General features: G+C 42.4%; 1 protein-coding gene across 1 annotated transcript in view; it reads right to left on the reverse strand.

Annotated features, from left to right (window-relative positions):
• AK9 (adenylate kinase 9) overlaps positions 1-27,852 on the reverse strand; it is a 160,358-nt gene that overhangs the window by 44,448 nt on the left and 88,058 nt on the right. Inside the window, exons 23-29 of the mRNA XM_045294606.1 lie at positions 26,631-26,843; positions 20,304-20,564; positions 18,146-18,270; positions 13,294-13,513; positions 11,618-11,683; positions 5,546-5,755; positions 4,746-4,964 (exon numbers count right to left, since the gene is read on the reverse strand). Coding sequence (XP_045150541.1) covers positions 4,746-4,964; positions 5,546-5,755; positions 11,618-11,683; positions 13,294-13,513; positions 18,146-18,270; positions 20,304-20,564; positions 26,631-26,843 — 1,314 coding nt within the window. The remainder of the gene's footprint in view (positions 1-4,745; positions 4,965-5,545; positions 5,756-11,617; positions 11,684-13,293; positions 13,514-18,145; positions 18,271-20,303; positions 20,565-26,630; positions 26,844-27,852) is intronic.

Raw genomic sequence — 27,852 nt, forward strand, 5'->3', positions numbered from 1 at the left:
TTTTGAAAATGATGATGGCAACATATGTCCAAATGTGCTTGACACAATGGATGTATGTATGGATTGTGATAAGAGTTGTACGAGCCCCCAGTAAAATGATTTAAATAAATAAATAAAACACGACTGAATTATGAAAAACAACCAAACAAACCAGATTTGGATTTTATTGTTTACAATCCTTGGACCACACAGGCTAGTGTGCTTCTTCCAATGTGGACTTAGTTTGTGCCTCACTTAGATGGTTGCTTGTTTCAAGACAAGCCTTTAAGACTCCAGACACTATTCTTTCTGATAGCAGGGACTATTTGATTTCTTCTCCACGGCTTGCTACAGCACCCATATCTTCAGGAATCTCTTCACGAGGGCAAGTATTGAATAGGGCCATGTCATAAGAATAAATTGCTCTCATATTAGGGTTATCATTAAATGCAAGTCCCCAATCCATTTATATATCTATAGTTTATATATGTCTCTAGTTCATTTTAGAGACATCATTATCATTTTATAGTAGAGAACATTATAAATCATCCTCATGGGACATATGGTAATTCTATTGATAGTATCATTAATTTAGCCAATGGCATTTTAAAACACTGTTGAAAGAAGGAAATTATGCATGTCAGATTTTGGTTTTCTTTACATTGAGTTGTAGTCCATATCAAAAGGTGTAATCCTTGATCTTTATCAGCAAGTGCTTCAGTCCTCCACATTTTCAATGTGCAAGGTTATGTCATCTGCATATCTCAGGTTGTTAATAAGCCTTCCTCAAATCCTGATGAGTTCTTCCTCCTCTTCTTTTTCATATAATCCAACTTCTCTGATGATTTGCTGAGCATACAGATTGAGTATGTATGGTGAGAGGATGCAACCCTGATGTACACCTTTCCTGATTTTAACCATGTAGCTGCTTCCTGACTCAGGTGAAGGTACCACATGAACACAATGAAGTATTCTGAGATTCCCATTCTTCCCAAACTATGGACACATAGTTTGTTATGGTCCACACAGTCAAATGCGTCAGTATAGTCAATAAAAAATGAGCAAACATTTTTCTGGTATTCTCTGCTTTCAGCCAAGCTCCATCCAGCCAAGATGTCAGCAATGATATCCCTTGTTCCACATCCACTTCTGAATCTGGCAGCTCCCTGTCCCAGCTGCAACCATTGTTGGATGATCTTCAGCACATTTGACTTGCAGGTGATAGAAACGACATTGTTCTATAATTTTCATATTCTGTTGGATCACTTTTCTTTGGAATAGTACAAATATGGTTCTCTTCCAGTCATTTGGCCAAGATGCTCTGTCAAACTCTGTCCCAACCCCAGGTTTTCTTGTCTCTCATCTTTATGGGAGATCTCCAAGTCTTGCTTCATCAGTCCCACTGGGTGGATTCAAACTGTTAACCTTTTGATTCCCAGACAAGGGCTTATCCCTTTTCTTTTGTACCCAGCAGAAGTAAATCTTCAATAACATACTGCCACTTCCCTACTGACACCCTCCAATGGCATGCTGCTGCTCTTCAGAGAAATTAAAAGTCATCACACTGGCATCTCATTGTGCTCCACTCACTCACCTTATTTGATTTAAACCCAGCTTCTCTCTTCAACATCCTTTCAGGCCATACTCCTCCCACTGATTAAATTCCACCTGCACTGGCCCTCAAATACAAGACCATTATGCTTGTGTTAAGCTTTCACACTTGCTGTTTGCTTTGATAAGGGCACACTTATCCCAGATTTTTGCATGGCTAGTGCCTCTTCATCATTTAAGATGCTCATCCGAAGTAGCTCTTGTCCCGTCACTATCACATTAACCAAGACCAATTGTCCTTAAGACAATTCTGACTCATGGGAACCCCGTGTGGTGGAGTAGAACTGGTTTCCATAGTGATCTCAAATAGATCCCTACCCTTTTCTTCCTAGGTGCCTCTGGGTGGACTTGAGTCATAAACTTTTTAGTTAGCAGCTGAGCACCTTAACCATTTGCACCACCCAGGAACTCTGATCTTACAGTTTTATTTTCTCTGTAGCACTTACCACTCTCTGACAGGATCCTATTTGTATATTTATGTATGGTCTAGCATCCCTCCCCAATTGAATAGAATATAAGCTCCATGATAAAAGATACCCCATCTATTTTGTTCACAACTCCACCCCCCCACTCCAGAGACTAAAATAGTGATCAACATGCTCTTGATTAAGATTTGCTGAAAATCACCCTACATTTGAAGATAATAATTTCCACTGGGGTTAAATTTGTTTTGTTATTGACATGACCTATAGTTTTTCCACAGAGTACTTATACATGAATTAGTTATGACCATTAATTGTTAACAACACTATTTTGCATGTGGTTTTACACTCTTCAGAGGGCCTTATTATTTTTTACATTGGATCATAAAGGCCTAGTGGCAACATTCTTCCATCCTACCAGTGAGGAAGCAGAATCAGAGACTAAATGACTTGTCAGAAATTAGAAAGCAAAGTAGTAGTCAGTTACTTGTTCAATACCACTTCCACAACTACAAAGGCAAAACCAAAGTGGAATTAAGTGATCAATACAGATTAAAGAAATGAAATCTGTCAACTAACCTTTTCCACAGCAGAAAGACAAGACAACCAGATATTTTTACAGTTAGTTAGGAATACTATATAGGGGCCAGCCCCAATCCCAACTATGTACCCCCACCCCAGCCCCTCCAGAAGAATGCACTTCAGAGGACAGCACTGAAGCTGCAACTCAGGAAGAAGGGTGCTTCTGATCAGGAGCAAATGAAGAGGGAAGGAGAGAGAGTGGAACACATCCTGGCTCACCAAGTCCCAAGGATGATAATCTGACTTGGAGCAGCCAGTGCCCAGAAAGGGTCATAGGGCAGGCCCCACCACGAAACAAGACGTCCCTCACTGACCCATACATGGTGCTATGGGGGACAACACTAGAGACACATTGCGGGAATCGTGCCCGATCTGACCCCACCACACTGGGGCAAAACACTAAGGGTGTGCAACAGAGCAGCAAGGGGAACAGAGCAACGAAGTCCAGAGGGAATACCATACCAAAAATATACTTTGGGGCTAAAGCATGGCAACCCATCAGACTCTACTGGAAAACACTCATAAAGGTCAACAGACAGACCTGGAACTATTTTTAGGCTTTTCTTTTTTTGTGGTTGGTTTTGTTGTTGTTGTTTTATTTTCTTTTATTGTTATGTTTTGCTTTGTCTTGTTTTTGTGTGCTTATTATTGTCTCTGCATGTCTATCCAGATAAGATAGGCAGGATAAACAATCTGGAGGAGAGAACAACAGGACCGATAGTTCCAGTTGGACAAGGGAGAAGTGGAAACTGGGGGATGTAGGGGAGTTCCAACAAACTCATGAACAAGGGAACAACAAGTGATCTAAAATTGATGGCGAGGAGGACATAGGATGCCTGGTGGGGCTTGGTCAAGGGCAATGTAGCTGAGAGGAATTACTGAAACCTGAATGAGGGCTGGACATGATAGTGAGACAAGAGGAAAGAAAAAGGAAATAGAGGAAAGAACTAGGAGGCAAAAGACACGTACATATGTAAATATATTTATATATAACAATAGGGAGCTAGATCTATGTACATATATTTATTTGTTAAGTATTAAGGCAGTAGGTGGACATTGGGCCTCCAGTCAAGTACTCCCTCAATGCAAGAACACTTTGTTCTAATAACCTGGCATTCTGTGATGCTCACCTTTCCAGCATGATCACTGAAGACAAAATTGGTGCATAAGCAAATGTGGTGAAGAATGCTGATGGTGCCCGACTATCAAAAGATACACCATCTGGGGTCATAAAGGCTTGAAGATAAACACACAGCCATCTAGCTGAGAAGCAACAAAGCCCACATGGAAGAAGCACACCAGCCTGTGTGATCATGAGGTGTCAACGGGATCAGATATCAGGCATTAAAGACCCAGAACCAAAAAATCATATTGATGTGAATGAGAGGAAGGGTGGAGTGGAGACCTAAAACCCATCTGTAGACAATTGGACATCCCCTTACAAAACGGTCACAGGAAGAGATGAGCCAAACAGGGTGCAATATAACACCGACGAAACACACAACTTTCCTCTAGTTCTTTAATGCTTCCCAACTCCCCACTGTCATGACCCCAATTTTATCTTACAAATCCAGCTAGATCAGAGGGTGTACACTGGTACAGGTAAGAGCTGGAAACACACGGAATCCAGGACAGATAAACCCCTAAGGACCAATAATGAGAATAAGCTATACCAGGAGGGTAAGGGGAAAGTGGCGGGATAATGGGGGAATTGAGCACAAAGGTTGACCTATAACCCCTCCCAGGGGGATGGACAACAGAAAAGTGGGTGAAGGGACAAAGCGGTCAGTTTAATATATGAAAATAATAATTAATTATAATTATCAAGGGTTCATGAGGAAGAGAGGGTGAGGGAGGGGGAAAATGAGCTGATACCAAGGGCTCAAGTAGAAAGAAAATGTTTTGAAAATGATGATGGCAATATATATACAAATGTGCTCGACACAATGGATGTATGTGTGGATTGTGATTAAGAGTTGTAAGAGCCCCCAATAAAATGATTTTTAAAAAACCCCAAGAATACTATACAAAGCTTATAACTTTTGATATAGTCCACTGTCTTTTTTCCTAGACTATCTTGGAAAACAAACAAACAAAATATCCCAGAAGAATAGAAAGAACATAGCTTTCAGATTCGTTTGCTGACATTACCTTTACTGGATCCCAATATCCAAATGAGCTTGTATATCTGTAGGTATAGTTAAGCATTTTCTGGGCAAGTTGTGGCGCTATTGAAAAACATTTCTCAAAGATGCTCGCACGATTTTCCACCATTGGCTTCACTTTGCTATCCAATATATATTGTACAATGTGGGTTTTCCGAGCTCCGTTAATGTTGATTATTGGTATTAAAAACTTGTCAAATTCCTCCTGAGCCAGGGAAAGCATAAAAGCACATCTATTCAGTGAGGAAAGGCGAGTAGTACTTAGTCACAGCACATAGACCTGATTAGTGACTGGTGGTCTCAGTCCGCGTGTGCCTTCCAATTGATTCCAACTCACGGCAACCCTGTCGGGCAGAGTAGTGCTGCCTCAGAGGGTTTCCTAGGCTGTAATCCTGCAGGGAGAACAGCCCTAGGTCTCTCCACGTGGAGAAGTTGGTGGGTTTGGACCAAGATCTTTTTCTTAGCAGCTGAGCACTTTAACCAATGAACCACCAGAGCTCCTGAAGGATGGCGGTTTTACAGCTTCTATGTGGCTGCACGCTGGTCACCAGAACCTCTGGCCTTGTGGGCTTCCAAGTGGCCTTTGCTCTATAAGCAATTGTGTTTGCATAATTATAAGTGGTGCTGAGGAAATATATTTGTTTTGAAATGTTAAAACAAAACAAAACACACTAAGGCATAAACCAAATTGTTTGGGGTTCATTGTCAAATGGTACTTTTCTATTGTGGTGAAAATGAACCGTTACTTTGTCAAATTATGAAAAGTAATAAAGGAAAAGTAATCACCTGTATTACTTGTAGATTACTCAGGTCTGTTTCAAATTTATCTCCCAGCTCACTTTTCAGGCGTTCAACGGCCTCACTTTCCTGTTCTTCATCTTCCTCACTCATCTCTTCCTCATCTTTTGGAAACTCTTCATCGAGGATGTTTTCAATACTATCTTCCTCGTCATCCAGCTCGTCCTCACTCATATCTTCATCTTCTTTAGCAGAAGCCTGAGGAAGGAACAATGATCTTTGGCTATGCCTATGATATGTGTAAGGGATGATATTATGAACTCATCATCTGTAACAGTTTGTAATAACTGGATGTTGGTTGGTACGGCATGGTAAAATTCATCTAGCAACACAGAGCAGAATAAAGATCCGATGCCCAGAAGTGCCACACCTTCAAGTGTGTCATAAATAGACAATAATGTCTACATGTTATTTATGCCCATGGCTGTCAGAATGTGACTTTAACAAATCATTACTGAGTGCATATATGTTAATTACTGGAAAAATTTTAAAAAGGGCAAAATAAGCATGTTTTCTGTCCTCACCAAGTTGAAAGTGGGATAAGGCATACAAACAAACAGGTAAATAGAGTGTTAAAAAGTTACAATGGATAGTATTAGGAGACTATAGAAAATAATGGGGATAGTAGATAGAACAATGCAAGGCTGGTTTGAGAAATTTTAGGTTTAATTTGCTTGGAGCACACAGTGGAAGCTAGGTAGTAATAAGAATGTTTCGTGTTTTGATGGCCTTAATAATGATATTTCATACAATTCAAAGAGTTTTAAATACTCACGAATTTTGTTAACTTGAACAAGATCCATTTCCTTATGTGTAAAATAGGAGTGATAAAAATACCCCCCTCACAGGGTTGTTGGGGGATGAAAGTGACAGCTCTTAGAACAGTTAAAGGTCTAGGATTAACATACACACAACAGCTATTATTAACACTGTGATGCGACTATTGTTCTTTTGTACAAGACAAAACAAAACAACAACCACACTTGCTGCCACAGAGTCGCTTCTGACCCATAAGCGCCTGGGGGTGGAGTACTGTCCTAATAGATCAGTACATGCCCTTTAAGAGTTTATAGCACATCTGGGGAAATAAGAATCACACATGAATGATTATTAAAGACTATGATCCAGGGGGCACTGTTGAGTAAGCATTAGGCTGCTTACTGCAAAGTCAGGGGCTCAAACCCACCAGACTCCTTGGGAGAAAAATGAGACCCTTGGGAACCCTCTATAGGGTCACTATGAGTCAGAATTGACTCATCATGGAAAAGGGTTTTAAAAAAAATTTTTTTTTTTAAGCCGTGAAAGGATATTGGTATTATATTGTATCCCACCCACTGTCATGGAGTCAATTCCGACTCATAGCGACTCTACAGGACAGATGAGGACTGCCCTCTTGGGCGTCTGAGACTACAGATCTTTACTGGAGTACATAGTCTCATCTTTCTCCTTCAGAGTGGCTGGTGGGTTAGACCCAATGACCCGGTGGCTAGGGGCCCAACTCAATACCAACGCTGACAGCGAGGGTGAAAGAGTTAGTTTTTTGTTAATCAAAATACTGGAAAAATAACATAATTCAAGATTTAGTTTGTTAAAAATCCAAAATGTAACAGCCTCTTCCCTTGCAGTAAAAATTCCTTCTGGGCTTTATCAGTAGCAATGTCCTGGCTCAGGAAAGAGGCTAGTGAGACTGCTAAGATAAAGCGCCAGATGCGAAGCATCCCTACTCAGAGGCGTCAATGTAGTTAGTGGTCTCATCAAGACAGACACAGAAGCATGAAGCTTCAGGGGATGGTGGTCTAAGGTCCCTGGGGAAATGTAGGGGTTGATCATTTCCCAATGAACATGGAAGAACCGTCCTGCCCAGAGTATCAGTGGTGTCCTGTGATTATTGTGAAAACCTATGAATCCTGGAATAACTGGAATAAACCTGTCTCTTGTCACCCTGTTCAGGTATGTTTACTTGCTGGACTCTGAAACAGCTCAGAGGAGAACCCTGATGTTTTCCTTCTGCAATCTCTTACAGGAATCAACTTAGAATTTCTGGAATCAGCCTGCTCTGTTTTTGGCTAATACAGCGCCAGGCTTCCTGGCCCCCTTGCAGTCGAGAATGGTTCTGCTTGTGCAAAACAGAACTCACCATACTGACCCTCCGGCAGAGGCTACACACCCTTCTCCCTGTCTCAGTCAGAGCACACCATCCAGTTCAAAACCTCGGAGTCATCTTGACTTCCTGCTTGCTAGCTGTAACCATCCCATCTGCTACCGTGGACTGCCCTCCGAAAGGACTCCCCAGTCCCTTTCCTCGTTAGCCCCCCTCCACTGCTTGCCCTATCATGGCCTCTTCCTTCCATTGCTTGATCAGCCTGCCATTTCCTAGTCTTTCTAGAACCAAGTCCCTGTTCCTTGGAACGGAGTTCCGATTGGGGTCTCTGAGTGGGGGGAAGAGGATGAGGAGCGCCAGGGTCCTTTCTCTTCGGTTCCCTGCTCAACCTCCTTCCTTTCCTTCCCACAGGTGCTTGGTTTTAGGGCCTTGTTTCTCCATTCTTGTTTTTGGTTTTTTTTAATATTAATTTTGAAATGGTTTAGTTCTGGGGCATGGGCGAAGGTGTCAGGAGGGTAAGAGTGGAGGTAGGTAGTGGCGGGTAAGAACGAAGCTAGGCCTTCCAGGAGTTGGGTTCACCGCTATCCTGACGTGGCAGGTTTCCAGGATGGCCAATCTTCCTGCAGTGGAAAGCCTTATTTTTCCCACCCCCACCGGCAGGTTGGGGTTGGAACTGCGGACCTTGAAGTTACCCGCCCAATGCGTCACCCACTAGCCACCAGGGTTCCTTCTGATGCGTTGGGAAGTATAAAATAGAAATAGCTATGTGATGGGGTCAATGTTCGCCCCAGCAGGCGAGCAGGCGACTAAAATGCCACACGGTGGCGATGTTTTCCTATGAAATTAATGCGAGTATCACACTGGTCCTTTGAAAGGATGCTAACAACTCTCTTCGCTGCTGAGAAGTCAGACAGTAGAGACATTGCTTTTTTTGTTGAGAGCGCGAAAGCTGTAGCAGCGCCTGAGTCCTCGATTCATTGAAAAAGGCAAGTGATGCAGCCATGTCTTCTGCGTCCCGAGGCCAAAGGGACGAAGGCTCTGGCTCCGTACATGATCGCGAGGAGCGCACACATCCTGATTTCACTAGCTAAGCTAGAACGTGGGATCTTCGGAGTCCAGAAAGGCGAAGAAAACACACCATGCTAATGTCGATGATGGGAAAGAGAAACCCGGAGGGAGGCCGGGTGGACTCACTCACAGTCTCCCCATCACGCTCAGTCATCCCAGAGACGGGCAAGTGTGCTCAGGGCTTGCTTGTTGGGGGTGGTAGCATCCCAGTTGATAAAAATCCATCAACGGCCTTGAACAAAATCTATATGCAATTGCAACCTTTAATGAACCCCAAGACTCAGAATTTGTGCTTCTAACCTTATTTGTATAATCTAACTGTATTAAGAGACTGACTGCTAACCAACCGGAAGGCGGGGGGGAGCCCGGAAGATGTGGGAGGCTGCGTCTGTAAAGATTCACAGCCTTGGAAACCCTGTGGGCAGCTCCACTCTGTCCTGCAGCGCCGCCAGGAGTGGGAGTCAGCTCTATGGCAGGGGCTCTGTTTTTGCTTCTGATTTTAATTCTATGTGGCACAGTGCCAACTTTATAAAAGATGGTGTGCCAGGCTCACTGACTTACCAAATACTATTTAATGAGTTGAGATAGAATATTGACTTTTTGAATTCAAGAAAGTATAAGGAGACACACCATTCTAATGCTGGCAGATGGGAAAAAATGAATAAACGAAGAACATTTTGAATAGACTCTGAAAACGAATTCGTAGGTAAAAGCAGAATTTAATTAGAGTCCTAAAAGATACGAAACGAAAGTGTTATTAGTAAAGGAAAGAAGGACTAAGAATTATTTCCATTCTATGATGAAAAAGCATCACATGCTCAGAGAGGTTTGAGAAGCTGGCGCAGTGTTGTACCACAGCACTGGAACAACTCAAGATCGAGCACCTGCTACGTGTCAGCACTGGGCATCTGGCAGTGACAGAGTGCGTGAGACATGAACAGAGGATGTCGGGTAGGTCTACTGGACTTTGAAGTCTCAGTCCCCTTGGGAATGTGTTACTGAGACATTCGAGGTGATTCTGAAGGGGACCACTCACCCAAAACAAAACACAGGGCAGCAGCTTAATCCTGACTCATGGCAACCCTTTAGGACAGAAGAGATCTGCCCCTGCAGGTTTCTGAGGCTACAGATCTTTACAGGAGCAGAAAGCCTCCTCCCTTGGCTAGTGGTTTTGAGCTGCGGACTCTGTGGTCAGCACTCCAGTACATAACCCACTATACTACCAGGGACCCTAGGGGACCCCAAGAGGTTCCCACAGGCTTAAGGAAGTGAACTGGGTTTGATCGCAAGTTATGAAGCCTGTCTTTTTGAGTTTAAGCATGAACATAACCCCTTGAACAGAGTATACTTGTGAACTAGTTTCTAAAGGGAATGGGCACCGGAATCATCCAGAGGATTCTCTACGATGTATTCAAGACTGACTTGCCAGAGTCTGAAACAGACTCAGTGGGGGGTTGCTGGCTACCTGGCTGACTGACTGAATAAAGGGATACAAATAAGGGAGGGAAAGGTTCTTAGAGAAAACCGAAACATGGCCTTACAAAGAAACCACCTAAAAAGAGGTGGTGCCATCATGCCCTCAATCGAGTGGCTTTCAATTTGCTTGTGGGCATCAATATTTTGTCCTGGAGAAAGGCAACCCTTGTAACCTTGGGCTCCTCTTCTGCCATGCTCTTGCCCACACTCAGCGTGTGAATCCAACCGGACCTCCTGTGGTAGTTACATAACTTCACGTCACTTTGAGGATAGATACAAGCGCAGGGGTGGAATTTAACCTGTCAGTCAGGTCACAGCCGGAGGGGGACTCCTTTTGGGGGGTAGCCTTCTCCCCCTCCCCCTCTCTTTGCCTTCACGTTCCTGCTGGCTGACCCTGAGGGCTGCCAGACCCCTGTGATGCTACCACCGCCACTGGATCCACAGGGCGTGGCCCCCACCAGCCTGCATTCTGCATCTCTGCATGTGGCTGCGTGAGTCTGAAGAGGGACTTAGGGACTAATATTGGACTTGCGTTGGATTGGGCTGGGACATTTTCTTGATATACAATTTCTTCTTGCTATAAAGCTCTTTCTTACACATATATGAGTGTCTCTGGATTTGTTTTTCTCATCTACCCAGCCTAACTACACCACATCGGAGGAGTAAGTAAGTGATTGCCTGTGTAGCAAATAGTACACGTTTTCTATTGTTCTCTTCTCATCCACCTGGTTTGGACAAATATTTTTATACTGATGGAAATCAGGTTCTAGGACAGTCAGTCTTAAAGATGGCTTCAGCCAGAAGGGAATGGAAGAAGGAAGCGCTGTGCTACCCTTTGCCTTGGCAGGGCAGGGCAAGCTGGCTGTATACATGTGCCTTTTGAGAACTAGCCTATCTGGGCACATCTCCTCCTCCCCTCTGGGATCTTGGCTGTGGCATTGGAGTTAGCTAGGGAACAGTTCCTCTCTTAATAAAACAAACCCCATGATCTTCAAGGTTTAGCCTGTTTTAAAAAAAAAATCAGCAGATGGAGAATAAGAGTTGAGGTAACTATCTTGCACAGGGGTCTGGTGAGGGTTTGCATGTCCCTGCCCCATTCCATTATTTATCTTGAGATATGTTAGCACAAGGTCACAGGCTTCCTGTCTATCTACCTGTGGTTGAAGGAGTGGGAAGCAAAGCTAAAAGTTCAAAAGACCATCTTTTAGTGTCGTATTATATTTTATGTGAGATTAATGTAACCATCTTTGGTGGTGTCCTTACCTTTAAAAATGGTTTATTACTCGTTTTCTGATTTCAGATATACTCAACGGTCATCGTACAGCACGCATGGGAACCCGGAAGGATCAGACACAACATCAGAAGGATGTGCAGTCATTAGTCAGACGTGAACCCTGTCCGTGCCCTTCACTTACCTCCCCTCTCCTTTTTCTCTCTCTTTCTGATAAAAGTTCAGCCCTTCGTTTAGTAATCATATCATCCTGGTTAAAGGAAAGAGAGATTTAAAAATCTTACTGAGTGAGGATCAAAATGACTTTAATATTAATCCTGTTTCTTTTTTCCAAACAGGGAATCTTATTTGGGTGAGAAGAGGATGTTCCCAGAAAAGGGTGTGTTGGCTGTTATCAGGCTACATCCATCGCTCTGCGGTGGAACTTACTCCCTCCCCCCTCCCACCCCCCACTCCCCGAGAAACAGTGCCAAGTGCCAGTCCCTCTTCCTCCGAAAGTTAGAACTCCTTTGCCAACATTTATTCTGTGTTTGCTTGTGTGTTCTTCATGCTTAGAGAAATAGGAGAATTTCTTGATTTTTTGACTGGTTGATTTTTTAGAAGGAAACACTTGGAGGGGACTTTTTGAAAATGCTTGATAATCTTTTTTAATGATGTTACTCAAATACAATAGTCTTAATCGCTCCACCCCTCCAAAGACATATCAATAGTCTTAAAACAGCCCCCCCCCCAAAGACATATGTGTATATGAGGAAAGTTTATGTTCACAGCCTCGAAGTGGAGGCCTGTTAAGTGATTCTGTGTTTGGGGTCTCATTGACTCAGGCCTCTCCAAGATGGAATCTCTACATAGAAGGAGATGATCGAGGGACCAGTAGAGGGCCAGGGACAAAGGGGCAGACCCTCAATGAAATGGACTGTCACAGTAGCAGCCACGATTGTGAGGCTGGTGTAGGACCATGCAGTGTTTCCTTCTGCTGTGCCCGGGGGCTGCTGTGCATCCAAACGGACTCAACAGCATCAAACCACAACCATCACGGGAAGGGAATGAAGGACGTGCTCTCTGGGTTTGGGCCCAGGCCACTTTGATCTAGTTAATATTGAGAGCACACCAAAGGACTTCAAAATGTTTGTGGGAAAAATCCTACGATTACACCACATACATAGGTATTCAAGAAATACTTGTTGGTGGACTTAGAAAACAGAGTTGAATCAAATGAATTTCGTTGATGAGCCCCCAGAGATCTTGTATTGTTCTTATGAGGGTTCAGTTGAAAAACGCTCATCCAGCTGATTCCTACTCATGACGCTAGAAGCCAGCAGCGTGGCATTGCTCCATAAGGCTGCCGGGGCTGTACATCTTTTCCGAGGGCAGATAGCTTTATCTTTCTCAGGCAGCTGATGGGTTTGAACTCTCAACCTTTGGGTAAACAGCTTAGGAGGGCTCCTAAAATTTATATTATTTTCCTTTTTATAAAAAATCCAAACCAAACCTATAATTTTACCATAAGCCCTTTAACCGGAGAGTTGCGAAAACATAGTCTTCTTTATATTCCCATAATGCATGAAGATAATTTTCTAATACTTATTAGCACTCATCCATACCCTGAGTCCACTCTTCCTCTGCTCCGGCCACTCAAACCAGCAGCAGTCAGAGGCTGGGAATCAAAAGGCCAGCTCTGTGCTGAACACTGGCCTCCCACCACAAAGGCCTCAGACACTGACTCGTGTGATAGTTGAGTGATGTCTCCATGCTGACTCTGGCATTAAAACCAGAACAAGTATACTCTGAAAGGACCCTTTCCAATTCCATCAAGACGGTGAACACATTTATCCCCGGGAAGCTTTACTGGATACTGACCCGTATTTTTGTCTTCATATCTTTGATGAGTTTTTTCCTGTCCAGTTTCTTCTTTTGTTTCTGTTTCCACTTCTCCAGGTGAGTAGGAAGAAGACGATCAGTGACATCTTGATCATCAACTTGTAAGAAAACAGCAGCATCGGGGAAAAAGCCACGCTCTCCCAGAAACTGGGCCTCCTCCAGGTACCGTGGGAAGCCATCGAGAATAAAACCTGTGGAACTAGGTGGACATTTTCATAATTCATCACATCTGCCTAAAATACTTACGACAGAGATAAAAAATCTCAACTTTTTATAGATGTTCAAGGAATACTGTGTATACTCGTGTATTAACCAAGTTTTTCAGCATATTTTTAATGCAGCTTTTGTGGTAAAATTAGATGCCTCGACTGATATTTGGGCCGGCTTATACTCGAATATATACGGTAGTTTTGAAATATAATTTATTTCTTTTACTACTTCGACTTGGGTATCCATGGTGTTTCTTCCCACAAATCTACTGAATTGGATTAAGATGATGAAAACAGTTGATATTTATAATGTAAAATTGTAACCCAGCAGTTTAGGTACTATTAACCAGAAATGTATTACAAGTTGTGAGAAGATCACAGGGAAAAAAGAGCTATACAATTAGTTTGGGAGGCGCCTGCATCCTGATGAACTTATTATCTCCCTTGCAGGCGAACCCTCAAACATCGCCAATTCAAGAAAAACGTAAGCTCTCATCATGGCTGTTCTCCACTCCCCCTTGCTCGCTTCGGTATCCTGTGGGTAGACTGGCGAAATCTGATCTGGCCTGCCTTCCCATGAGTCCCTGCTACTCCGCAGGACATAGGAAGGAGCCAATGCCAGTGATTGGTTTAGTTCTAACAGAGAAGGCAGATGAAGATTTCTGTTTGGACCAGAACTTGATCCTAGAACTACCAAACTTTCAGGTGGCATTTAATAAAGAGTTGGTTGGACTTTAGTTTCTGGTTATTGGGAAACCAAAACCAGAGCAAACTCATTGCCATCAAGTTGACTCCAACACACTGGGGTCCTCAAGGGCAGAACAGAACTGCCCAGGGAGACTCCCTAGTCCTTGGTTGGTAACCACAAAACCTATGGGATAAAGAATTTGAGTGGCAGTTCTTGGGAGGTAGCCTCTAAATCCTGGGAATTTCTACAGTGATTGGAGCAACTCTAATATTAAAAGTGTGGACCCCTGGACCTCCAGTGATAGCTTGTTAATGAGATGACTCATGAGGAACCTTTTGATAATTTATGCTAATGATATGACTCCTTCTGGTCCTACCAGGGGGAAAAACAACAACAACCAACTAATCAAGTGATTAGAAGTATGGAGTTCTTCGACTCAGGCTACCTGGCTGGCTTTGGGCAGTGGAAAGGGGCTGCAAATTGGGTTAAATCACTGACCGTGGATTCAGTCGATAATGACTTCATAGTGAAGCTTTAATAAAAATGCTGAGCTCCTGAAAACACGGGGAATCCAGGACAGATGGACCCCTCAGGACCAATGTTAAGAGTAGCCATACCAGGAGGGGAAGGGGAAGGTGGGGGGAGAAATGGGTAACCAATCACAATGATCTACTTATAATCCCCTCCCAGGGGAATGGACAACAAAAAAGTGAGTAAAGGAAGACATTGGTCAGTGTAAGATATGAAAAAAATTTTTTTATAAATTATCAAGGGTTCATGAGGGAGAGAGTGGGAGAGGGAGGGGGAAAAATTAGGAGCTGATACCAAGGGCTCAAGTAGAAAGAAAATGTTTTGAAAATGATGATGGCAACAAATGTATAAATGTGCTTGACACAATGGATGTATGTATGAATTGTGGTAAGAGTTGTATGAGCCCCCAATAAAATGATTATAAATAAATAACTAAAACGACTGCACAATAATAAAATGCTGAGCTCCTAAGTTTAGACGAGCTTTCCTGGTTAGCAGTGTTCTGTGTTAACAACATCCACATGCCAGGAGGGTGATAGGCTTCTGGGAACCCAGCAGCTTTGCATTCGGGAGCTTCCTTCTTGTTGGTAGTGCCGATGAGCTCAGTCTGACTCCTCATGACTGTGTACCAGAGAACAGTACAGAGCCACCTGCACCATCATTGCTAGGCTTCAACCCACTGCTGCAGCCACTGTCTGAATCCATTTCCTTAAGCGGCTGGCTCCCTCTCTTTGCTGCCCCTCTAGTTTACCAAGCAAGATGTCCTTTTCCAGGGACTAGTCTCTCCTGATAATATGTCTAAAGTATATCGGATAAAGTCTGCCCATCTTGCTTCTAAGGAGCATTCTGGCTGTACTTCTTCCAAGATAGACTTCATTGTTTTTCTGTCAGTCCACGGCACTTTGAGTATTCTCCTCCACTACGATAGTTCACCTGCATCGACCCTTCTGTGGGCTTCCTTATTCAGGGTCCAGCTTTCACGTGCATATACGGTGATTGAAAACACGATGGCTTGAGTTAAGGTCAACTTCAGTCTCCCAAATGGCATCGTTGCTTTCCAACACTTTAAAATAGATCTTGAGCAGCAGACTTGCCTGATGTAATGTGTCCTTTGATTTTTTGAATGCTGTTTCCACGAGCATGGATTGTGGATCCAAGAGAAAAGAGATCTTTGAAAATTTCATCCCCCCCACCCCCCGCCCCCCGCTATTTATCATGATGTTGATTATTGGTCCAGTTGTGGAACTTGGGCTTTCTTTATATCGAGTTGTAATGCATACTGAAAGTGGCATTGATTTTCTTCTTCTTTTAATCATTTTATTAGGGGCTCATACAACTCTTATCACAATCCATACATACGTCAATTGTGTAAAGCACATCTGTACATTCATTGCCCTCATCATTCTCAAAACATTTGCTCTCCACCTAAGCCCCTGGGCTAACACACCTATTTTTATGACTTTTGGATTTTGGAAGCTGGTAGAGTTCATTTTGGGGTAAACATTGATCTTAGTGCTCAAGTACATACACACATTTATGCAATGAGGGCAGGGGCTGCGGATGATTCATACTTCTAATTAGGAGGCAGGGTCCGCTTCGTCCTATATTATGGAGCCAATCGGTGAACTGACTCTCAACCAAAATTGGCCAGAATTTAGCATCCTTATTGTTCAAGGTGCTTTCTAAGGGCAGCGGCTTTCCTAATAAAAAGGTAGAGGGGTTTGTTCCATTCATGTCATTAAGGTGGCTCTCCTTTGAAGAGGCTGTTCTTCCTCGGTTGTCTTTTGAGTGCCTTCTGACCTGAGGGGCTCTTCTTCAGAGCTGTCTCGGACAATGTCCCACTGCTATTCATAAGGGTTCCAGTAACTAACCCTTTAGAAATTGACTGTCGATTGCTTCTTCTTAGTCTGTTCTTCATCTGGGAGTGCCGCTGATACCTGTTCTCCATGGATGACCCTGCTGGTCTTTGAAACACCAGTGGCATATCTTCCATCATCACAGAAACATGGAAGCCATCACAGTATGACAAACTGACAGGTGAGTGGTGGTGGGACCCTCCTAGACCGTGTCTTGTATGTTCTCTATCTAGGGCTGGTTCTAATTCACATACTTTAAATATCCTAAAACTGTAATGGTAGGTAGAGCACTCTGTGTATTGTTTGAGGAATAATCAAGCCCAAGGGGCAGTGAGGACCCCCAGATTGTAAGCAGATAGAAGTGAAGAAAACAGCCAAATGTGTGTCTGGTGTCTGAAGTCAAGGGAGGGCAGTCTTGTAGAGAACTGTCTCCTTAGCCTGTGAAGTTTCACCTAAATACAGGTAGCTGGTATAAGAAGCCACTTGCAAGTAGAACCAAAGAGAAGAGAGTGTCTGATTAAAGACGGTGACCTGGGGATTCTTATATTTTCCTGTGTGGTATCAAGATTGTTTCTAGTATTTGGTAAAAGGATAACACACTAGAAGGATAGCCATTCAGTGGAGCCCCGGTGGTGAAGTAGTTATGCGTTGGGCTCTGATCTGCAATGTCCACAGTTTTTCCCAGCTGCTGCTTGGGAGAAAATGGGGCTTACTACTCCGGTAAACAGTGACAGTCTGGGAAACTCACAGGGCAGTTCTACCCTGTCCTATAGGGTCTCTGTGAGTCAGAATGGACTGGCTGGCAGTGAGTTCATGAAGTGGCTCTAACAGAACAGTGACACCTATGAAAGCTGGAACTTGTATAAGGTGGAAACTTGTCAGAGAAGGAAAACACAGCTATTATCTACTAATACAGAGCAAACATATTTTTAAGCCTGCACCTGTCAAAGGCAGAAAGCTTGTGAGACCCTGAAAAGCAAGGCAGTCTCATCGAGTCTGGTTCTCACAGATTTCACTGTAATTGCTAAAAAGAAATAGGGGGGAAAAGTCCAGCTCATAATTAGGGTACCTGGGTTTCGAATAAGGAGCTCAGGTGACGTAGTGGGCTATGCACTGAGCTATTGACCACAAAGCCTGTGTGTGTGTCCAACCCACCAGCCACTCAGCGGGAGAAAGAGGAGGCTGTCTACTCGTGTAAAAATGGACAGCATCAAAACCCTGAGGGGACAGGTGTACTCTGTCCCAAGGGTTGCTCTGAGCTGGACTTGACTTGATGGAGCTGAGTTTGGGTTTGGTTTGGGCTCAGAACAGGGATTCTTAGTCACAACCACACATTGGAGCCATCCCATGAGCTTCCCAAAAGCCAGTGGCTGGGCCCCAGCCTCTATACCGCCAAAGAGTCTGACAGCTTGGAGTGAGCTCTAGTCATTAGTACTTTTGAAAAGTTCCCCAGATGTTCAATTAAGAGTCACAAAACTCTACCTTTAACTTTAGGAATAAAAATAATAATGGTTTAAAAGAGTATAATCCTATATCGATCAAGATACCATATTGGTTCCTTAAACCACCACTCAGAGAGAATCCCTTCGAGAATTTCTGGAGGCAGTGGCTCATTTTCTATTAGATTTGATTTGATTGCGTCTTCTTCTTCTGTAAGATGTACTTCTGGAGGCTAAAAGCAAAGAATCAGAAAGTAAAACAAAACTATATTAAATAAAAAATACTATATTTTTAGCTGACTATGAAGATAATTGCCTTTTTTTCAGGCCAACTGTTTATACTGTGATTTGTATTTTAAGTTTTTAAATGGAGGCTCTTTTTAAACCAATATTTAATAGGATTTTAAATATTAACTTATATCTACTCTGTTTCAGAGAAGTTACTAGCAGTTAGCAAGACTGATATATATCTATATATATATAGATATATATATAGATATATATCAGTCTGATATATATATATCTATATCTATATCTATATCTATATCTATATCTATATATATATATATATATATCAGAGAGAGAGAGAGATAGAGAGAGAGAGAGAATGACTGATCGTTAAACGTGGAGTCAGGTATCTGTTTCATCCACTTTGTGTTAAAGCCCTGTACTGTCTAAGTCACCACCACCAGGCTTACTGATTTCTGTTGTCTTTCTTGTAGTCATACAGTATTATCTCTCCACCCTAGATGGTGATTAAGGGATGATCATGCCGTCACGCATAGGGGGATTCAAACATCATAGTAAAAATGGAACATATTGTGCTCATTAACACAGGTCAGCTCTCGTTAAAGTAGGCCCACTCTTAAGTGGAAACTTTAAGACTAGAACTATTTTTATTTAGTATTTTTGTCATTCCAAAATTTTGAAGCTGAATAACCCACTGCCATCAAGTTGGCTCTGACTCATAGCTATAAAGCTCTATGGGAGCAGTTGGTGAGTTTGAACCACAGACCTTGCTGTTAGCAGTCCAATGATTACGTGATAGTGCCACTAGGGTTATACATGGAAAATTCCACTTACCAGGAAGAGGAATATATTTCAAACTAAAATCTCTTAATGTGACTCTTGAGAAGTCGAATGACAGAAAACTTTAAAAGAAAAAGAGATCCAAACCGAAAAATCTAGAAAAGTAGGACACAACTTCCTACATTAAAAAAAAAAATACAGCTATTTAATTTTTAAAAACGGTAGTTAGGCTAAAATGTAACACCTTATCACTAGACTGTCCTTTTGACTCATTTTAAAGTTGTCTAAGTTTTTAATAGTTTCTGCTTTCTTTTTGACTGAGGTTCTTCTCTGTTTTATTATGCCATTGTTATTGGCATTGTGTTTGTTTCTTGTTTCTGTTTGTGTGATTTTCTGCATATGAAATCCAGTATAGGTAAATTACAGTAACTGGATTAATAATCACCTAGGGGCACGGCAGGGCAGGCTGGAGGGAGCTAACAGCAATAAGTACAAGAAAGAAGAAAGTATTCTGAAACTGACTGGAGTAATGATTCATAACTCTTCTCAATATGATGGGACTACTAAGTTGTAACATATAGGGAAAAATCTGTTTCAAAATACATTTTTTTCAAAGTCATAGAATCTCAGTTTCTCTATCTTCACCAAAAATAAATGGAAAACATGTCAAGAATATGTTCGAAGGGGTGCCATATCACCTATTAGGATACCACAGTCCTGCTCCATCTAGTTAGGCCGATTCACGGGATTTCATTTGAGACAATAATGATCTGGGTATATCAGAAATAGTTAGTAAGTAAGTTAGAAGTAAAACCTTTCTTTTCACAACCCAGGATAGACATGATCACAGATCCACAAATACTTTCTTTGTGGCATATCTTTAGAAGTTACTAATTTTGAATCTCATTGGTATTGGCAGATCTCTTTTGAATGATATTTGATAGAGGACATAGCAATTAAAACATTGTTTGCTAGAGAAAAGCTATTAAATAACACAGCTCCAACTAAGCCCTATACAGAGGCCTTGTCAGAAAAAGGTTTCTCTCAGTAGTGTACAGTCTAGATCGGTGGTAAGAACTATATTTAACATTTGGGGAATAATGAGTAAATATTTTCCATAGGCTGTTTTTTTTTCCTTGTTAGAAACTCTATAATATTTTTGACTACTTCTGCTCTTCCTCCCAAAGTACTGTACACCGGTAATAATAAATAATGCTATATATCAGAGGTTTACTACCGGCTTCTTGGTCTTTTCTTCCTCCAGCACAATGTTGGCCTGAATGGCGAGCTCTTCAATCTCTTGCTTTATCATTTGTTCATCCTCAGAGTCCTCCTCAAATTCAGGCCCAACTTTCTTTTCCGTTTTGAGCATTAATTTTTCCTGAAGAAATTCTTCAAACTGAATATGAAAAATGCCTAACTTTTTTGCCAAAGAACTTCCACAGACAGTTTTGCCAGAGCCGTGGGGGCCGAGAAGACACAGCCGTAGTGGAGGAGCCTGTCAAGGGACGGGGAATGGGGTCAGTGGAGAAGAGGAACATGATAGACTAATCAACGATTTCCTTCAGGGCACATAGGGGTTATCATTTTCAGGAACTCAAGAGCAATGAAATGCCAGGATAGCAATTAAAATACTAAAACCTATGACAGTCAGAAGCTGCATCAGGCAGAAATCTGTTAGAGAACGCCAATATTTTCCACTAAGACAGAGCAATACAACAGTGGGAAGACTGGCCCCTGTTACGGAGAGGCGGAAACCTTGCAACATCCCGAAGAACAAGGCTCTTTGTCACGCCTGCGACAATGGGCTTCAGAATTATCCATGTCCACAGGATCACCTATAAAGAACTCTATGATGTTTTAGGTGAAAATTTACCTAACAAATTAGGTTCCCATTGAACAATTTTATTCAAATCATTCCGTGACATTGACTATTATGCATATAGGCATACATTGATGCAAAACTGTATATGTTAGAGCATTTACCAACATTCCCTTTCCTTGTATATTTTCAGTGTCTTCATTTTCCTTGGTCATGTTGTGCAGACTTCCCATCTTTCCCATCACCAAAAATAACAAGTGTCTACGACCTGGAAGGTGACTGTCCATCCCTTTCTTCCCATCCCGAACATAACAACGATGGTGAGGTGGGGCGGGCCAGGCCAGCGCCTCACTGCATGGTGCACAGGAGGTGGAGCCCCTCGACAGCTTCTGACGACATCTCACCTCTGCTAACATGAAAGGGCAACCTTGCTTTCTCTGTGACAGCATATTCTTGACGCTTCAATGTTTCATCACTCAGGGGCCATACAAACTCTGTCTTTTTGTGATGGACTTAGTTCACTCAGGAAAATGCCCTCTCGATTCACCCATGTTATAAGATGTAGCATGGACTTCCTATTATCCTTTTAGTTGCTTACTATTTCATGGTGTACACGTACCAGGTTCCATTGATCTCTTCAACCACTGACGGACACAGCTTGTTTCCACAGGGGCCTCTTAATAGCACATGACGAAAGGCAATTGATAAAATGGAATATTTAGATCTACCTTTGAAATAAGTTTTATAGACTAAATAATAGAAAGAGACTTGCTTAACACAGGCAAATATAAACTCTCTCTACCAACCAAAAGAAGCTCCTAATAACACGAGAGACTCTTCCCTGAATGTGTATAGTACCCAACCTGGAGATGAAAGGTCCGAAGCTAGAGAATCCACATGGCTGCTGAAATTGCCCAGAATGCTGATGATAGCTGTGAGGAAGCAGGAGCATAAGTCTTTGATGAGCAAGGAGAAATGACCACGAAATTGGCAGGTGGTTGGAAACAAGTATGGGGCAACAGTATATAAAGGGATAGTGTAAACGGCAAAGAAGCTGGGGTTTTGCAAGGGGTGAAGTTACAAATTTCAATCAGCCAAGTAGAACAGCCTACACTTCTTGTCCTTGTGAAGTCAATGCTCAGAGGAGAGTTTAAAGATGAAGGGACAAGGTATACCAGGGAACACACACAAGGGGAAGATACATCCAAGTTACTCTGAAAGGAAAATGATTTTTGACTTAGAAACCATGCCCATGCAAACTATCCATTATCTATGAGAACCAAATAATGGTATTTTCAGATACGAAGAAAGCTGGTAAGTGTTTCAGCAACTCACTCCTTGCCATCGGGTCATTTTGACTCATAGCAGCCCTATAGGGTGGGGGAGAGCTGCCTCTGTGAGTTTCTGAGACAGTAACTGTTTATGGGAGTAGAAAGCCTCATCTTTTTCCTGAGGAAGGCCTGGTGGGTTCTAACTGCTGACCTTGAAGCTAGCAGTCTAATGCCATCTCTGTGTTTTAGCCAATGAAGGATGAAAGAAAGAAAGAAACCCACAAAAGGAAAACATGTACATAACTTGTTATTCCCACCTAACACTTACTGACCATTCTTTTTGTCAGCCATGTCTGGATCGATGTCTAGGAGACCACTCATCACTTAGTGTGATGACCGTTAGTGTGTGATGTGATTCTGTCACTAGTTCAAGCAGTGGGCATAATACAAAACTGAAGTCAACTTGATGCTCCACGTGCTTTTGGCCACTGTGATTGGTTCAGTGAGACTTACTGACAATTTCTTTGGGGGAAAAAATCAAGTCCTTTTTTACTAGTTTTGAGAACCAAAAGGAATAAGATCTGGATTTCCTGCTGCCATTTCCCCACAGGATGAAACTCTGAGAATATACATCCCCAGAGAAAGCAGACTTGAGAGATGGAGAGAGAGAGAGAGAGAGAGAAACTGGGCCCTCGTGGCTACACTTGACACTTGAGGCTAGGCAGGATACCACAGGGAATCCCACCACTGTCTTCCCTAGGACCTTTCAGCTAAGTCAGTTTGGGGTAAATTCCTTCCCTCTCTCCCTCCCTCTTTTTCATTTACATCATCTTGGATTCAGTGAGTCAAAATGAGAATACAGTTTTAAAGTGTTTTCTGCTTTCTTTTCGATTGAGGTTTTTCTGTTTTACTTTGTTACTGTTGTGAGTTGTGTGTGTGTGTGTGTGTGTGTGTGTGTATTCCTCTGTATATGAAATCCAGGACAGGTAGATCTATAGAGGTAGTGACTGGAGTAATGGGAGGTTAGGGGAAATTGGAGGCTAATAACAATGGGCACAAGAAAGCACAAAATGCTCTCCAATTGATTGTGGTGATGACTGTAGGACTCTTCTTCCCATAGATGAACTACTGGATTGTATGATATGCGAACTCTAGGCCAGTAAAACGAGGACAGAAATAGGCTACGGTGAAGGGGGTGCAGGATGGTGACCTGCAGGAGGATGGTAGACTCGGGTAGGAGGTCGCTGGCAGGAAATGGAGCACAATGATCATCACGTGCTTGAAAGCCAAGGAAAATGAGCGCATCCGACAGAGGCAGAATACAAGAAACACAATTGCAAGGAGAAACGGCAGGAAGATTGATTGTATTGTATTGCTAAGAGCTCATGCTAGCTCTGAGAAAGACATCAAATACTAACATACCATTGGCCTGAAATTTTGCACATTAAAAACAATTGATTGGTTTTCCTATTTTTGAGTCACTTCAGGAGCAACGCATGTAATGGTTGGTTGGAGGCTGGACAGAGTGTAGATGTTAACAACTGTGAGAAATAGCACAGTCGTGGGGCCCGAGAGGGAGGAGGGAAAGGGCGGAGGGGCTCACGTTTCTCTGTTAAGTGCAGAGGAAAGAGAAATGATTCACAACACAGGTAAAAAGAATGGAAATCAGAGAATGCTCTTTAAAATTAGAAAGGGTGGCAACAACAGAATGAAAAGCACCATGGACATAAAACTCTAAGAAAGAAGAGGCAGCACAAAAGCCAAGCTTTCACTTCTCATCTCAGGGGGTCAGTTTCTAAATGGGTTAAGCTGATCTCTCAAGAAATGGAGATGTAAGTACACTATTCTCGGATGAGGAAGCAGTCACTGGAGAAGTCAGCGCAGGCTTCTTAAGGACCTGGCTTCTGAGATGGGCTTGTGGCGGGGAAGGGAGGGCTGCTTGTCCTCAGAACACGAGCAAGAAGCATGATGTGGAGAGAGATAAACAGTGAAGAAACCAAGCGACGGGCAAACAAAGTGCAGCACAAAACCCAGAACCAGTCTGATCACATTTCAAATCGCTCGGGGGGTGGGGGGGAAGACTGCTGGGGAAATGAAGGTGAAATCTGGGGCAACCCGATCTGTCTAGAATACTGCTGTTAGTGCAGAGGACATTACAAGAGCTGAACATGGAAGACAATGCCTGTGATGAACCTCCTGCACTTGATCTTTGCAGAAAATCTTTGGGCTCATCAGCAGACTTTCAGGCGCTGACCCAGGTGGGGAGCAGAGGACGACGGGAAGAGACTGCATAGGGATGAATCCGTTATTCTCATATATTAAGGGCCCTGGCAGGCTGGGTTACTGGGGGTTGGGGGAGGCTTTCACCCTGGTGAGTTGGAGGTGAGTCCCAATCCCATTCTCATAATTAATATTGTTCCCCACTATATCCTCCCATCATAGTGCTGCCTTAAAGTTACCTCTGACAAGCACATGGCAGCTTTCACTATAGAAGCAGACATCCTTTTGCTCTCTCTCCAACCCCCTCATCCCTCCCCCCATTGCACGTATTAGGTTTCCTCACCTGTGAGCTCAGGGACCTTAATGTAGATACCACTCACCTTGTGACGCATCTAACAATGGGATATGCATATCTTAGGGCTCCCTATAAATGTCCCAAGATGGTAAAGATTCTCTCTCACTTCTCCCAGTTCCACGTGGACCATCAAGAGGAGTTGAGGTGAGCATGCTACCATGAAATGTGTCTGATTCCTTTATTTTATTCTCTTTTTGTCTGTTTTCCCTATCCTCTAGGACTTTACTATAATCTTTATATATTATCCTCTAGGATTTTACTATAATCTTTATATATTATCACTGTACAATGGTGCTTTCTGGTCCTTCGCTGGTTGGAGGCTGGTTTCCCCAGACAGACCAGCATGGATTTGTGTAAAAAAGACCATAGATTGGAGACAAAGAATGACTCATTGGAGAGAAATGACAGCTGAAAGCGATACAAGATCAATGGCCGCAACCCTTAAATGTCCCCTTCCACAGCCTCAACAGTCCCTGAGGGCATCATTTAAAAATTGAAGTCCATGAAAATGGCCCAAATTATCCAGAAGAATTTAAATCATGTTCCAAATGTTATGCTTGGGAAGGCCTGGCACAAAACTGTGATTTATATAACTGCGATTCATATAGCTGGATTCCGTAATCCCAATCCAGAGAATTATATTAATCAGGCAACTCAAGAGAAACAAGAATGATGGCCCCAAATATTTCCCCCCAAGTACCATTTCATATTCATAGAGGGAGACCACTAGGAACGAATGTCTAAAATAAGTTTGATGCTGAAAATGATTATCATGATATAAAATATTAAGTTATGATATCTATGTACTAAGAGAAAAACTTCTCTGATATAATATTAAGTGAAAAAACAGAGAACAGAAAGCTATACACACTAGAAAAATATACGTATTCTTGTGGAAGAGAATCAGAAAGTAAAGCATAAAAATGAAGACTGTGATCTGAATCTGTAGAATGATGTAGTCTGTAGAATGATTTATAAAAAACGAATAAAATATTGCCATCATGTATCCTCAAGCTTATGTTTTTAAAGAAAGTAGGAAAATTCGTCCCAATGGCCGATCAATAAGAATGAAAATGTTCCCACAAATTGAGGCAAAGACTGATTGCTTTATAGTCCTGGTAATTTGTTTTAAGCCCATTTAGTTGATGGGCAATTGAGTTTAGAGGACATTTTCTTTTCTTTTAAAAAAAAATCATTTTATTGGGGGCTCATGTGACTCTTATCACAATCCATCCATCCATCCATTGTGTCAAGCACATTTGTACCTATGTTGCCATTATCATTCTCAAAACATTTGCTGTTTTCGTGAGCCCTTGGTATCAGCTCCTCATTTCCACCCCCTGCCCACTCTCCCCTCCCCCACGAACCCTTGATAATTTATAAATTATTATTATTTTGTCATATCTTACACTTTTTCTTTGTAATTGGATCCATCAGTGGCAGCGTTCTGCTTCTGATAGTAAGCCAATCAAAGGTAAACTCACTCCAGTAAACACCCATCTGAATGCGAACCAGCCAACTGCAGCCTCACTTGGTCGGTATCATCCTTCTACAGATGATTTCAAACCACTTCTGCCTACACCACGTACCCAAACCAAGCTCCCTGCCACGGCGTCCATGCTGACTGAGTTCATGGAAAAATGGAATGAAAGGATAATGAAAAATTTCCACAAACATTTTGAAGCCTGCTGTAGTAAAGCATCGATGTAGAAATCAAAATGGATCCTTGTTGTTATGTTATATTCCAAAACTGTTGTTCTCTGAGGCATTTTATTGTTATTTCAGATGAGGAACTTCTCAGACTTCAGTGGGGGAGGTGGGTAGGAAGTTCTTAAGTTAAGGAAAGTCCCCAAACTTAAGGAGTAAAACCTAAGGAGCTGTAATTAAGATTTTCACCTTTAGTGGTTCTTTGTGGGCTATATACTCCTCAGGGTGTTCCAAAAACTTCTCTTTAGTTTCAGGACTGGAAAAGTAGTAGATCTTTTCTCGATATTTTACAGCTTCGTCTACATTGCCTGGTTGTAGGATGAAGTTTTCCTTGAGAACCACTGGACAGTAGTGCTTGGAATCTCCTAGCTGTCTCCTCCTTTCTTTAATTCGGTCTTCATTCTAGAAATACATGCAAAGTTTGGGGATCATGGTTAAGTCATTGATACATCATACTAAAGATGAAAATTTTAAAAATAATGCATCTTGAGCAATATTAAATCTATAACAATACAAAGGGCTAGTCCCTGTATGATTTAAATTAATTTAAAAAAATTCAGTTCTCGTATCCCTGTAAATTCACATTCCATTGATTCTTGATTTTCATAAGCATCACGGAGAATGAAACCATCTCCAGGCTTCTGTGGTCACAGATGGAAGGACAAACGTCAGGAGGTGCCAGTGCAGGGTCACTGTGGAGGTAGTTTCCAAAGAAAGAAAGAAAACACAAAACTATTCTCGAGAAAATAAGCAGCCATTGACTCAAAGGTTAAGCTAACAGAAAGCCTGGCGGCTTGAATTCTCTCAATGGCTCTTCAGGAAAACAACCTAGAGACCTGTTGCATAAATATCACATCCAAGAAACGTATGTACAAATATGCTTGACACAATGGATGGATGGATGGATTGGGATAAGAGCTGTAAGAACCCCCAATAAAATGATTTTAAAAAAAATCACTGCCAAGAAAGCGCCCTGGGGCAGTTGTGCACTGTCCCACGAGGACATCGTGAGTCAGGGTTCACTAGACAGCATCCAGCTCAAACAAGCCCAGGAAACATCGAATCAGGGTCCTAACTCCTTAAAACAAAATGGGAAATGTTTCGAGATTTGCTTTGTTTTCTGTTCATACACACTTATTGTAAAATTATTCAGAATGCATGACAGGGGTGGAGTGAAATCACTCGCCTTTTCCGGTCCAATAGTATATCAGAAGAATTTACTTTAGAGGACAGCACTGAAGCTGCAGCTCGGGGAGATGGTCATGTCTGATGAGAGCACACGGGAAAAAATGAATGGGGAGGAAGAGAGTGGAGCACATCCTGGCCCACCAGGCCTGGAGGATGATATCCCCGCTCCGAACAGCCAATGCACAGAGTGGACCATATGGCTGATCCCACTATGAGACACGAC

The sequence above is a fragment of the Echinops telfairi genome, unplaced genomic scaffold (assembly GCF_000313985.2).
Source record: "Echinops telfairi isolate 266 unplaced genomic scaffold, ASM31398v2 ScPeMD7_3533;HRSCAF=4204_0, whole genome shotgun sequence".
Lineage (NCBI taxonomy): Eukaryota > Metazoa > Chordata > Mammalia > Afrosoricida > Tenrecidae > Echinops > Echinops telfairi.